We start from the raw sequence: 14,377 nt of genomic DNA, 5'->3' as shown, positions 1-14,377 counted from the left end.
GCATCTGGGCTACAATTCTCCTTTTGGGGCACATGTCCATTCACAGACCCTCCTGGGGCGACTTTTGGCAGAGGTTTCATATTACGGCCAACCTCCTCTCCCCTTCCTCCCCTCCTCTCCTCCTTCTGCTCCTCCTCCATGCGTCTCTCACCTCCCCATTTCTCACCGTGGTCCCCAACTTAACATATAAGCGACAGAATTAAATGGGTCACGGAGGCTCCTCGACCAGAGGAACATCTGGAACACCGCGACGTTCTACCCGGGGTCGAAGCAGGACAACCCGATTTAATGGTGCTGGAAAATAATCCTCTCTGAGGTGAGTTGAAGTTTCAGTTTACAGCAGAATTTGACAATATTCAGGCTGATTATTAGAAAGTGAATCCATTCAGGATGGTTCAGAGGACAGATTCTGAGAACCATCATGTCTGTTAAAAAAGTGACATTCTTAAACTTTATGACTGACTGAAAACTTTAAAACTGCAAGGTGTTTATTTCTTTACCAACACAGACCCCTTCTTCCCACCCTGCACCACTGTCGCTTGTGTTTCTTTTACCCCTTGAACCTTTTTTTAATCCCCAAACAAAATGAAAGCCCCCCGAGCATGTTTAAAGCCCCGCATCCTGCAGTCTATATGATAACCACATGTTTTTTTTGTGCAAGCTTGCGGTAGAAGCAACCACAAGTCAACATTGTAAACATAAGGGCACCAGTTGGGAAGTTCAGTTTCTGCTAAATTATGGGTTGGGCTTGACAATTAGGTACATTACAATACACAGTGAGTTTGGGGTAAAACGGTTAAAAACAGCATAAAACCAGGGTTAGATGGAAATTGATGTTAGCTAATGAAGCTTCTGTGAAGTAATTGTGTTATTTTTATTATTATATTGCACGTTCTGATTGCTAACCAGCAGAGTTTCCTTATAAAAACGATTTGAAAAGTGTTTTTGAGCACTAGTGGACAAAGGTCCAGTGGCCCATGAACCATGTAGAGATTTTTCCAGACTCTGAGGACTCCTCAGTGCCTGTAGAGACGGTGAGGTTGGACTCAGCTGGACTTCAGGTCTTGGTCCTGCTGGCTGTGTTTACTGCAGAGATCCTGTTGACACAAGTTTTGGGTTTGGATATCTGGACGTCTTGGATATCTGGACATCTTCTGCTGAGGTTGGGCATTTCCTGCTGGGAGATGGTCACGCTAGATGATCCCATGATCACATACGCCTAAGGAGCAGGCCGATTTTAAAACTGGCGTCATAGAACTGCGGAAACAGAAACTCGGTCCTTTGTTTTTCATTGCGATGGCTGCGATCAGATCTGATTCCCTCTGATTGGACACATCATCAATCACAACAGGACAACATTTGGTTCATCTACAGTAGGAGACGTTGCTACTGGGTAGGATTATGGAAAACTATTTTATTTTATTCCTAAATTAGCACCAGTAATGGTCCCTTAACAGTTTATTTATTTGTTTAGAGGCCCCTTCCGTGCTGATGTGCAGGACAAACAGTCGGATCTCCATGAAGCTCTACACATCGTTCTTGTTCAGCCTTGTTCAACGAGTTTCCCCATTTAATCTCCTTCAGGAACACAGAGATTAGCATCGCCAAAAGCCACTTATTTTCTAGACAAAGACCCGAGTTCAGGGCTTCCACTGGGGAAATCCATCAGCAGGGTCGCTTTCATGCAAAACCTGGAGTGTGAGGCCGAATACTGGGACGATTCTTCTGAAAAGAGGGATTCTGCATGTGTTTATGGAGCTCAGTGTACGTCTTTTACATCGCTGATCACAACTTTCACATGTAGGAATGAGTCTGAAATAGGGAGCAGGCGCCGTGTGGGTCTTTGTAATCATCTTTTATCTGTGTATTTGTGTGAGTTGACCTGCTGATGACCGGATCCTCTGACCCATCCTGACTGTTAAAATATTTCCTGGTTGTTTAGAAGAGACTTTGCTGGGTGCAGCTGTCTCCTGCTGCTCATTTGAAAGGGCAAATGGGTTCATTAGCATTCTTTCTCCTACCGTTGTCACTTATTTATTTGGCACATTGGTTTTTAACTGGAAGAAATTATTTGTAAAAGAAAGAAATCTTTTATGATAGAGTAAGAAGGCTCAAGGGATCTCATCCTTCCATATTGGAAAACTCCCTTTTTCTTACCTTCATTTAAAAACCGTGACCCAGATTCTACTCTGCAGCCCCCCCCCCCCCCACACACACACACACACACATGCACGCACACACACAAAAATGCACAAAAAGTGCTGCTTCTGCGCTTTCAAAAGTTCAAACCCAAAGCTTGTGTTTTAAAGACACATGCATGCACGAGCATGTGTGGGAGTTATGTGCTGATGCCTGAGGGCCCCCCCACGGTGTGAAGAGGGCCTGTCTATTTAAATATGAATTCATGTCAGCTTCATTCGACATTGAGCAAAGTAAGTTAGATAAACATCTTCAAACGGGATCCAGCAACCTTCTTTAAAACCACGTTTGGACAAATAAGCAAGAGCAGCTGCCATTTGATGACTGATGGAGGAAGGCAAGTATCTAAATAGGTACAAGGAAAGAGTTTAAATTAAGAAAAACAATAGTCATTTTAATCCTTATGCAAAAAGTAAGGGACTGTTTGCCATTCCTAACATTCTGACATGATTTCAAACAGTTGTGCACACGAAAAACCCCCTCCAGACAGTCAGGCGGGTGCACATAATGAGTCTGGCAGGCAGCGGCATCTAAATCGCTGGTCAAACACACAGGAAACAGGCACTTTTAATGGAATACTTGGAGGGGAAGATGGGAAGGAGAGAATAGGAGTGAAACGAGGACTAAAGAGAAGAGGGAGAGACCATCAGTCCTTCAGTTAAAGCCCCTGTAAACCACTGGAACTGAAACAGGAATTTTCTCTGGCTGCGTTAAAGCCTTCGGTGTGTTTTTGACCCACAGAGCTGCAGCATCTCCCGACGCTGTCGGTGATGGTCACACAGCGGTCCTGAGAGCTCGCCAGCGTGCAGAAATACAGAATGGCCTTCAGAACATCAGCTCCTGACCTCCGCTCTCTGGACAGAAGTGGGAGCTTCTTTAAGGTGAGCACAGCCCAACAGAGCGGTTCAGACCCGACAAATACGCTGGAATATGAACACTAGGGCGAACCAATGATCTCATCTCAGAACAATAAATCCAAATGTGAAAATAAGGGAAGTTTATGGAAAGTAAATAAACTCATTTCCTGCTTGTTTCAGGCAGTTTGGAGTTGAGGGGAAATATTTTCAGGCTGTGGTTTTTCCAGACAAATTATTTTCAGGGATATATTGGCTGTAATTTGTATTTTCTTGAATATAAAATCATGGATCATGGCTACCTGGTAGCTAAGTGAGCTAAATCCAATTGTTAAAGCTTTTACACTGCACACAGAGAGATTCCACAACTGCGTGTAAATATTTCCATCCATTCCGACGGCTCCTATTCAAATACATGGTAACAGGAGCTCGTGTTTAAAATGAAAGTGGGAGCAGTTGTGAAAGGATTTAACATGCTTGATAATCCTCCAAAAATGCTAAAGAGAACATTTAGAAAGTGGACGAGGGGACGACTGATGTTTGAGACATTTTGTCTTTCATCTTGCATCAGCATAGAAGAGAGCTAAGCTGTGTTTCAGAGTTTAAAGGGGTCATGCACAAAAAGTCTCTGAGGCCAAAGCCATAATATACTTATTTATATTTTTCTTCTCCCATAGCAACGTATTAAAACCATAAAGTGGAATTGTGAAGTTTTCCCATTTGCTGGGTTTCTGTAAAGCACCTATGATTGTAACAGGTTCTTTGTAAATAAAGTTGAATTGAACTGAATTGAATGTACCTTTACCAAAAATTTGGTCCATATTGAACCATTACGTCCACCCATACTGCAATTCATGTGGTGGTGTCACTAAATTCTTGTGAATCACTCAGCTCTTCAGTTCATTGATGGGAAGAGGGAAGTTAAAAGTCTCTAAAAATAGAGGATTTAAAAAAAAACTTTTCTTTACTCCGTTTCCTGCTTATGGGAAATGAGGTCAGCACATAGGAAAACTGCTGCACTTTTTTACTTTTTCCTCCTTCTTGATCATCTTGAGCTTCTTTTTCTGCCTTCTTCCAGCTGATTGACACGTTTGTGGTGGAGATTGTAGAGATGAAGAAGGAAATGGTGCAGACGTCTCCAACCGCTGAGGAGGAGCTTATGGAGGGGTGACATCTTCATTTTAAACTGTTTTCTGCTCAGATGATTTGACTCCTGATTTCCTGATGTGTAAATGCTGCTCCTGCTGGAAACCACCAGCAGAGGGCAGACTCACTTCACTCTGCGTGTCTGCCAGGCTGGAGAGTCAGGGGAGCAGTGTTCACGAGCAGTTGCCCAGCTGTAGTGGAGTCGGGGGTGAAAGGGATTCTGGGTACGACTCATTAAAGAGGAGGATGAGCGTGTTCGACCGGCTCTCTCAAACCCACCCAGTTTGGCTGCTGCTGTCAGTCAGTGCAGAGGAGGCCACACGCATACTGCTAACCCAGCCACCAGGGGTCATTAATTATAGTTAATTATCTATATATATGGCAGTTGATGCTCAATATTATTATTACAATAGGCTATTTCAGACTTTTGATCTCATTCTCAGGTGTTTCTGGTGAGGAAGGCAGCTGCCGTACAGAAGAAGGTTCTGTCTGTACGTGTTGAAAAGGTCCAGTCGGAAAATGCCATTAGTCACTTCCCTGTCAGAGAGAACCAGTACAGTAAGTGCATGTACAGTATCATGCATGTGTGTGTGTGTGTGTGTGAGAGAGAGAGGGAGAGAGAGAGAGAGAGAGAGAGAGAAACATGTAAAACCAAAAGACACTTGGACTTTGGTCAAAGACCCCATGACGTCGTGTGCCACGCAGCCTGATGTCATTTCCTGTCTGCGTTCATGGCAAAACCTATTTATAAATGAGAATGTGTGGCTGGAGATTGTGGTCATGTGACCAGACGTGAACATGTGTGTAATATAGCCTCAGTCTCAGGGATAACTTATAATACATCTAACTCATAATACATCCTGGTGTCACTTTGGTTGGTGAAACCTGAAAATGTTGGTATTGAAATTCCAAAGAGTTTGTTTTGATTGCTGGCTGGATGTGAAGTTGAATGTCATGAATGGAGCATGAGCAGCAAGTTATGTATGAGGACACAGCAGCTGTCGCTTGCCTGTGCAGAGCTGACTCTCGTTGATTCTGGCCAGGTTTAGCCTTCACATGTGACTTAGGTGCCTTCTGGTTGACCTTTTGTACTTCTGTGTTAATCATATCTTCTTTGCTGGGTGGGATGTGTCAAATATCACCACAGAGTAGCACATTTTTGAGACCTGATCATAGAAACATGCATTTCATGGATTTTATTATTGGTCAGCGGTCTGCTGAGAGAACCGATGAAAAGACTGAGGGGCTTTGAGATTTATAGTTATCAGTGTATTTATATCAGATTTTCTCAAAGAAAATGGCAACAAAATTCACAAAAACACAACATGCATGTTCTCAAAAACACAACATGCATGTTGCTCTTTGATGTTCTCCTGAATGAACACGACCGTGAAGCTGACGCAGGTCTTTTTTTTTTTTTTTTTTTTTTTGCATTGTGTGAAGCTACATTCTGATTGTTTATGTCATTTATTTGCAGCCTTTTCGCTCATGGGCTCCGAGCTCAGCTTCGCAGACCTGTTTCGCCTGGTTGCTTTTTACTGTATAAGCAGGTAAATATTTGTTTTGTCCTCTGCTTTTTGTACACGTCCGGTTAAAGGGCGCCTGAATGAGCTGGTGGAGCCGATATATTGTGTTTAATGGTCATGAAAACAGAAGACGATATTCATGTATCTATTGCTGAGTTTTCTTTTTAAATATTTTTTATAACAAAGCCTGGACAGAAATATATTCTATATTATTAAACAGTATATATATTGATATACTGCGTGCTAAGAGATTACAGATAGGACAATAACGTTAAATGGAGCCCTCGTGACTAAACTCACAAACCAATACTACATTAAAATATCCCGGTCCGTCCATCTCATGGTGTGGATTATCTGTGTGTTGCAACTTCAGGGACATCCTGCCTTTCACGCTTAAGCTACCAGAGGCCATCGCATCTGCAAAGACTCAGAAGGAGTTGGAGGAAGTGGCTCAGCTTGGAGCAGGTGGGTCTGACAGCACTTTTAATGTTCCACACTAAGGTTAAACTGGCAAAGTCTGATTAGTTTGACCGACATTTATTGCCGCCAAACTCGGTGTTGGCCGCGGCTAATGCTCATTTGTGATGTCCTGTTAGGTTTTGTTTGTTTTATTTACTGATTTACTCATTTTCTCTGCAAAGTTGTGTTTTTTTTCCCTGCTCTTCTGTGAAAATGTGAGTCATCTTCTTCCAACTCAGGGTTGGGTTGAAAGGAGGGTTGAGTGGAAAGCCTTGCGTATGCGTGCTAATCCCATCATAAAATATGCACTTAAACGCACACAGAACACGCTTTCACACAGACCTAAATGTTTGAGTGTCATTTCTGAGCGGATGGGGCTCCGCTTCCTTCTGACGCGAAGGTAGAGAGCTTGAAAAAATGTGAAGCGTGAGCCAGCTTCAGTTTTTTCTGAGGAACGTCGACTAATCCTGGAGGGAAACTCCCTGCTGCTCATGTTCTATTTAAAGATACATATTCTGTGTATTGGAATCTGGACACGTACATGTGAACCACGCACACGTGTTACAAGCTAACTTCATAGATGGAACATACAGACCTTCTGTATAACCAAATTTAGAGGAGTTACACTACTAATAGAACATTTTGTTCCTGTATTAGCAATAGTAGGAGCGGGTTTGCACAAATACTGTTTGCTGCCACGTTTCATTACAAATACATGGAAAACAACAAACTCATGAAAGGAAACAAAGCTGAAAAACCAAGGAAGCTACAGGAAAACACTGTACTGTCATAGTTGGAGTGGAAAGGAGAGCAGGAAGAGGGAGGGGTGGAACTAAAACTGTTTGCTGTGGAGCTGCTAGCACCTCCCACCCTGTGTTTAATGTGAACAACTCCCTCGCTGTTGCACGGCACAGAGACATGGGGCAGAGCTCGCCGCGCTGCTGCCAGCAGCCACACTAACTCAGGCAGAGAGACGTGATTTTTAGGAACCTTTGGGACTGCAGGTAAGACACAGCTTGGGCTACTGCCGGTGTTCACTTGAATGAGTAACCACTCTCCTGGTGTTTTCTGTTCCTGGTGTGTCAAAGGACCTTTTCTCTCTGAAACCTCTGACAAACTTTTGGCTTGTAGTTTAAAGGTTTATTTCTTCCAGGATTCAGCATCATTGTTACAACACAGTCAAAGAAAAAGGTCACAGGGTTGATTTTGTGATTGTAAAGTTTTCTAGAAACAGCAATATTTACCCCGACTGGTTTTCTGTCTGTATTGCAGGATATTGGAACTCGGCGTTGTGCAGTCAGCGGCACTGCCCCCGCCGCCCCCTGAGCCAAACCCTCAGTCTCCAAAGAAGCCGCGGGGGGGATCAGGGCCCCCTGCAGGCTCACAGCGACAGTGCACCTCCAATTCTACGTTCCAAGACTACTGGACCCGTTTTACATTTGGAGAGGAGACATTCTAGTGGCCCTCTGTGTTTCCTCAACCCCCTCTTTATTCAGACCCATCATTGCCCCCACCAACATCACTGTGAGCCCCCCTTCTCTGCATATGCTGGTAATAGTGAAAGCGGCACCAAAGACGGGGTGGAAGCGGCAATCGAGCTGTCTGGTAGCAGTCAGGAGGGCGAGGACCTTGAAGACAGCCTCAAACTGAATAGCAAATCGCAGCTTCCTCCTCCCCGCCCCCCTCCCCCCCGCTTAATGCCACACCGGCGCCCTGCCCCCCCACCACCTTTACCCACAGCCGCCACTACCAGACCCAAGAGCATGCCGGCAGCCACCATGCCAGCAAAGCCTCCCCAGTCTTCCAAAAGGCGCCCAGCACCTCAACCCCCAAAGGGTCCCAGGTACAGTGATGCAACTAAGGCCTCCAATAGTCCAGACCCCCTGCCTTCCTACCCGCCCCCTCCGAGACCAAAGAAGCTGGATCTGGAAGCTCAGCGCTGTCATATTGCAATGGAAGATGAGACCATTGCTGAGGCCCTGTCCCGTGCTAAACTCCCTTCCCGCAGACCCCCACCAGCTGATGATGTTGAAACCAATAGGGACAACCTGTGTGCTCCTCAGGCCAGGGGACGCCAACGCCTCAGTGACATGAGCATGTCCACTTCTTCTTCTGACTCGCTGGATTATTCCCCATCCCCCGCATTCCCCCCCGGCCTCACCGGCAGCCCACCCCAACACCTTAATCATCAAGACGAGGCAGAGGACAGCAGCGAATACGATGAAAATGATGATGAGGATGAGGAGGAAGACTATGGGGTGGGTTTAGAGACGGACCTCGAAATGCGTCTCCGCCAATCGTCCAAATCTCAGAGGAAGAGGATTAGTGTCAGCCTGGGTGGGGGATCTTTAATCCTCCCCAAGGCCCTGAAGGGACGCTTCCAGAAGGTTAGCGGCATGCTCAGCTCTCTCGTGACCCCGGAGAGACGAATAATCAAAAAGATCACTGAGCTTTCCCAGGACAGGAACTCCTATTTTGGATCACTGGTGCAGGACTACATCGGATTTGTTCAGGAGAATCGAGGATGTCACACGTCAGGGATGGACTTTTTGCAGACTCTCAGGCAGTTTATGACGCAGATGAAGGCGTATCTGTGCCAAAGTTCTGAGCTGGACCCTCCTTTAGAGTCACTCATACCTGAGGATCAGATCGGTAAGTGGACCGAGCACATTGTGGGATGGTGCATCTGCCCACTAGTGTGGGCACGTGTGTTGTGTTTCAGTCATCACTCCAAGTCAAAATTCTTCAGTGCTGGATCCTATCCCAGCTGCACATGGGCGAGGGCAGGGATCGCCCCTGGATGGTGGAACACGACCTGCTGCAACAGCAGCGCAGACTAATTTGGAAGATGTGGGGCAGTGGTAGCTCAGTCTCTTGAGGACTGGGCTGTGAAGCAGAGGGTTCTTTGTTCAAGACCCAGTGTAGTCAAAACAGAAGGTGCACTCACGCATGTGCAGCTGGGAATGCTGAGGAATTTTGACTTGGATAAGCAGAGTGATGAATAAAACACAACCCACATGCCCACACAAGTGAGCTCTGAGCATAGATTCCAACTTACCTCAGTGGATTTTTTTTTTTCTGAACAAAAATAACTGTCTGTAGTGGTATCTGTGGCACATCCCTGGTGGAGGGTGGGTGGTAGTAGCTCAGTCTGTTGAGTAGTGGGCTGGTAGTAGCTCAGTCTGTTGAGTAGTGGGCTGGTAGTAGCTCAGTCTGTTGAGTAGTGGGCTGGTAGTAGCTCAGTCTGTTGAGTAGTGGGCTGGTAGTAGCTCAGTCTGTTGAGTAGTGGGCTGGTAGTAGCTCAGTCTGTTGAGTAGTGGGCTGGTAGTAGCTCAGTCTGTTGAGTAGTGGGCTGGTAAAATTTAGAGATCTTCAAATCCTGGTGCAGACAAAGCATCTAAGCTTTGGGCTCTCTGGTGGTGAAGGTGGCAGACCACATGGAGCCCTGCTTTGCTACAGCAGCTCACTCAACACCCACCCCCATATGCTGCTGGGACAGACCCCAACGCTGAAGAATTTTGACTTAAGTATTGGCTAAAACACTTGAGACACACTTACTGATGTGATCCTCAAAGTCAAAATTTTCAGTGCTTGCACCTATCCCAGTTGCACACCAGTCCCCCCCCCAGGCTGAGACCACAGCCACCCCAGAAATGTTGTGCCCCAATTATCTTCCTTGTAATTTTCTAGAAAACAACCTGGTGAGGCAAACGTTCAGCTCACAGCCCACTTGTATATCATGTCTTAGTCACCATTGCTTAAGACCCTTTTGCAATTGTGGCTGGTCATCCTTTATCCACACTGGGTCTTGAACCAAGACCTCTCTGCTCCACAGCCCAGTCCTCAACAGACTGAGCTCCCACCTCCCACATCAATCTGTGCTGGTGTTGTTACAGAAAGGGCAGCATGCTGTGCTCCCCAAGTTATTTTTTGTCTCTTTCTTTTTTCTCAGTCGTGCTAAGGGTCAATTTAATGGCATAAATTGAAATGTTCTGATAACTAATAAGACTCCTGGTCGTCAGTGTTGATGCAAATCCTGATAAAATATACACTATTTCTGGGCACGCTTCTAAAAGCTCTGTCAAAGGAGTTCCATCCATGTCCAAGTATTCTGCACTGCAGTGTTTGTATAATGTGCGCTGTGATTTTCTTTGTGCTCGTATTGAATCCATTGTTCATTGTTGTTGAGGAATTTCAACCCCTGGTTCTGGACAGCAAATGGTGCCTCAGAAATCCTCATAGTAGAGTGAAGATATGAAGAAAGTCTTTTAAAGAGCAGCCGCAGAGCTGATATTTCAGTTTGCAATAGTGATTCCATTTGTGCCTCTGAGAACTCCAGTTTCCTCCCAAACTCCACAACATGCATATTAGCTTAATTGTAGGCTTCAGATTTCCTCCCCTAGTAAACATATCTTAGTAGAAAAGTCTGCTATCTTTTATTGCAATTAAGGGACTCTTAAGAGCAGGTTATTCAGATCACTTCTGATTACAAATGTCTCCATCCCAGCTCGGGTCTAATTAGCGTCACTTATTTATCTAGATGCTATCACTCCACATCCAACACACCTACATATGCTGACTCACTGTAAAGGCACTTGAATTCCTCCGCAGGAGCAGGTTCAGTGTTGTTTGGGCAAGTTGTGTGACTGGATTCCCGGTTGCTCGTTGCGCAATAACACAGCCGCGGCTGGACTGGAGGCAAGAGATGCCTATTCATGTGTCAGAGTTGCCATTAAACAATAGGGCACAATTGTGTAGATATAACATTCTGTGCATAGCTGTGGTGGGCTGCGAGCTCCGTGTTGTCGGCGTGGGTGAGATACAGATAAAGTCTTTCAGGGGCCCCGAGTTTATTGAATGAAGTAGCCTCTGTAAAACCTGATAAGTATGAAAGAGGAAATTATTCTAATGAACAATGCTAGTTCGTAGATAACTTCTGGCAGTGATTGCCAGACAGCTGTAGCTGTAGCTGTAGTAATATGATACCGACATCTGATCTCACCTGGAGCTTCAGCTGTAGGTCCAAAGCTTCACCCTTTATCTGTTGCTATGGTTTAGTAATTGAAAATTCTCAGCATCACTCGTCTTTTCCTGTGTTTCTGTGATCTTGTACAGACCAGGTGCTTGAGAAGGCCATGCACAAAAGTGTCCTAAAGCCACTCAAGAGTGTAATCCAGGGGATTTTACATGATTTCCAGGTAAGCAGCGTATTCAGAAAAAACAAACAATACAACAGAAAAACACAGTGTTCATGATCTCTTGGTTTCACTGATCTGGAGAAAACAAGGTTGACATAAACTCTGTAAATATCTGCAGGTCAACAGTGGAGCTTGGCAGCAGCTAAAGGAGAACCTGGCCCTGGCAAAGACCAAGAGACCCCAGGAGCTGGGAGTGGACGGAGCAGTGCTGCCAGACGCCGCCTCTATCGATAAAATCCGTCAAAAGTTTCTAAATATGAGGAAGATGTACTCCCCGGAGAAAAAGGTGTCCTTGCTGCTGCGCGTGTGCAAACTCATTTACTCGGTCATGCAGGATAACTCAGGTGCGGACATGTCCAGAACTAGCTCAACACGTATGGCAGCATTGGTCTTGACCTCTGCTGCTCCTATCTGACCCGCGAGAGCACCACACCCACCGGCCTCTCCGTCTGCTTCCTTCCAGGCAGGATGTATGGTGCCGACGACTTCCTGCCCATGCTGACGTATGTGGTGGCTCAGTGTGACGTGCCTCAGCTGGATACGGAGGTTGAGTACATGATGGAGCTGCTGGACCCATCTTTGTTGCAGGGCGAGGGTAGGTTCTGTTTCAGATGTCAGAATGTTTGATCATGGGACGCAGATGGTGTCAATTTTGTAACTGGGGGGAGTGTTTAAGAAAAAAATAATGGTTTCCAAAGTAGCAAAGCAGTGCAAAAACACATGCCTTGGTTGTTTTCCACCTTCAAAGTTTTAGGTGAGCTTATTGCCACATTTGATTCCCGCTTTGTTAAGATTGAATCAAAAAGAAGACAGAACAAGCAGTGGGGCTCTTATCACAATGATTTAGGGAATATTCTACTTTACTTTGAGTTACATAATGTTAAATGTTTTCTTTGTGAGGTCAGACAGATCATAGTGGCGGTGTGAGATTAATATTGTATTTGTTCCAGCCTGATGTAATACACACCCACTGAAAATCATTAAAGGGGAAGGGCTGAAGTGTGTCGAGGTCCAGGTTGGCCCTCCATCGTTAAATAACACTTGCATTCCAGTTGGTATTAAAATATACAGTGCACAAAAATGTATGCAATCAGTGTTTTTCAATAATAGCGCAAATTAGAGTCAAGTGTGAAAAGCATCCCTTGATTTGGATTGTCGCCCTCTGCTGGTGGTTGTGAGTGTAGTTTCTCTGCCTAAAATTCTGCACGGAGTTGACAGCTACTTTTCTTTATTTGGATGGAGTTCATGCTATGAAGTCTTTTCACTGATTTTTATTTGACTCAAGATTTGATTGGCTCGTTCTTTCTTGCGTAACGGCCCTGTTGAGCCGACTGTGAGTGTTCAGGAAGAGAAACTAGGCCTAGGAAGGGAACATTCTTAATGGCACTGAGGAAATTCCAGTGTATGAGTTTCAATGGCACACAACAGCTTCAGAGGAGATCCCTGAAGGCCGGCGTCAATCTGTCCGGAATGTGATTGTGAATAGAGGACCCCACCCATTGTTGTGACCAGCTCCGTCTCCGTTCTTGTACAGGTGGCTACTATCTGACCAGCGCGTATGGAGCTATGGCTCTCATCAAGAACTTTCAGGAGGAACAGGCGGCCAGGGTGCTGAGCTCTGAGGCGAGGAACACTCTGCACCAGTGGCACCGGCGACGCACCGCCCAGCGTTTGGCGCCATCCGTGAATGACTTTCAGGTATCACACCTGACCTGAACCCACCATGAGCATCCAGGCAGTGAGTCTGAACTGAACCAAGTCCACACACATTCAAACCTCACGAAGAGATGCATGAAAGCAAAAAAATACCGACACAAGGTAGATTTCTTAACTTATGCATGTGAAGTGCCTGTGAAATGAAATAGACGCCCCCTGGTGGCACATTTAATAACTGCACGTGATTTGACTTCATATTTATTCCGCTTTTTCTGCGAGTGCATGAGTGCAGCAACTTCCCCCCTTTATTTACCACCTGTTAACACAGCACTTTCCATCTCTCTCTAGAATTATCTCCACGTGGCTTTGCAGGTTGACACGGGCTGCACAGCCAAAACCCTGCTCGTCAATCCTTACACAACCACAGAGGAGGTTTGCTCGCTCTGTGCTCAAAAGTTAAAGATCCAAGAGCCCGAGCAGTACGCACTGTTTCTGGTTACGACGGAGACGAGGCAGCAGCTCGCTCCTGACACACATCCCCAGCGAATCAAAGCTGAACTCTACAGCCGGCCCAGAACACACACCTTTCACTTTCTCTACAGGAAGGTCACCGACCTCAACCTCTGCATCCCAGCCGACGGGCAGAACGGAGTGTCCTCAGTTTGAGTAGACGGGAAGAAAACATCTACACTCGATCCGAATATACACATTTGGTGGCATTCTATAAACGATTTACGATGTTTACTGTGAAGAAAGATTCCAGGACGTGAAAACGGGAACAAGAAATTAGCTGATCTGGTCAATTGTAATTTGACTGGGGGTGGAAGAGTTAGGATGGACTTCAGGAAGTGTTTCGTTTACACATAAGATGGGTTGAAACTGAAAGTTGTTTAGTTTTGCGTTTTAGAGCCAGTTTGGTTTTAATGGGTGCACTCAAATAATTTCAATAGTCTACTGACAGCTTTCAGCTGTTAGTTAAGATTTTTATCTTCCAGCTTGATTTAATGAGTAAATGAACTGCTGTAGGTGTGATTTATTATAACTTTCTACAATTGCTGGCCAGTTGTAACTTGAATGTCCATGTATAAATATTTTTTATACTCCTTTTTTAATCACTGAAGTGTCAGACATTTGGATTCACATTTCATTTTTCCTGACTGGAGTCATTAATGAGCTGACTGTATGTGGATCTATGAGGTCCTGTTCTATTGTAAAACATCGGATGCTGTTTGAATCTCAGCCTGTGGAAACACATTAAAGTTTCCTTGAACACATGTCTCACTTACATTAATTACAACTCATCTATGTGTCCTTGGTACGTCCTTGTCCTGAAATCTGT

The 14,377-nt window shown here is 45.2% G+C and overlaps 1 protein-coding gene across 6 annotated transcripts; it reads left to right on the top strand.

Annotated features, from left to right (window-relative positions):
* Positions 1–156: 156 nt before the first annotated feature.
* LOC101062783 (ras and Rab interactor 2) lies at positions 157–14,312 on the top strand. Of its 6 annotated transcripts, none has more exons than XM_029850422.1 (13): positions 157–316; positions 2,941–3,080; positions 4,132–4,220; positions 4,349–4,547; positions 4,643–4,757; positions 5,677–5,749; positions 6,099–6,190; positions 7,457–8,836; positions 11,300–11,382; positions 11,501–11,726; positions 11,846–11,977; positions 12,917–13,120; positions 13,641–13,764. In XM_029850422.1, the coding sequence occupies exons 2-12, from the start codon at positions 3,018–3,020 to the stop codon at positions 13,096–13,098; spliced, it is 2,634 nt and encodes an 877-aa protein (XP_029706282.1). In that variant the 5' UTR covers positions 157–316; positions 2,941–3,017; the 3' UTR covers positions 13,099–13,120; positions 13,641–13,764. The 6 variants fall into 6 exon arrangements, with proteins under 6 accessions (XP_029706282.1, XP_029706281.1, XP_011610869.2 ...); XM_029850421.1 differs by having other exon boundaries at positions 158–316; positions 12,917–13,080; positions 13,641–14,312; XM_011612567.2 differs by lacking the exon at positions 13,641–13,764 and adding an exon at positions 13,387–13,528 and having other exon boundaries at positions 158–316.
* The last annotated feature ends 65 nt before the right edge of the window (positions 14,313–14,377 follow it).

Source organism: Takifugu rubripes, chromosome 17 (genome assembly GCF_901000725.2).
Source record: "Takifugu rubripes chromosome 17, fTakRub1.2, whole genome shotgun sequence".
Taxonomy (NCBI): domain Eukaryota; kingdom Metazoa; phylum Chordata; class Actinopteri; order Tetraodontiformes; family Tetraodontidae; genus Takifugu; species Takifugu rubripes.
This window is presented reverse-complemented; position numbering and strand designations above follow the sequence as displayed.

What these genes read in the sequence shown, in the direction of transcription:
- LOC101062783 (XM_003972150.3), top strand. Translation starts at nt 3,018, where the DNA reads ATGGCCTTCAGAACATCAGCTCCTGACCTCCGCTCTCTGGACAGAAGT. An exon ending in GAGGAGGAGCTTATGGAGGG is followed by an intron (nt 4,221 to 4,348) that starts GTGACATCTTCA and finishes CGTGTCTGCCAG; the next exon opens with GCTGGAGAGTCAGGGGAGCA. An exon ending in GCTTTTTACTGTATAAGCAG is followed by an intron (nt 5,750 to 6,098) that starts GTAAATATTTGT and finishes TTGCAACTTCAG; the next exon opens with GGACATCCTGCCTTTCACGC.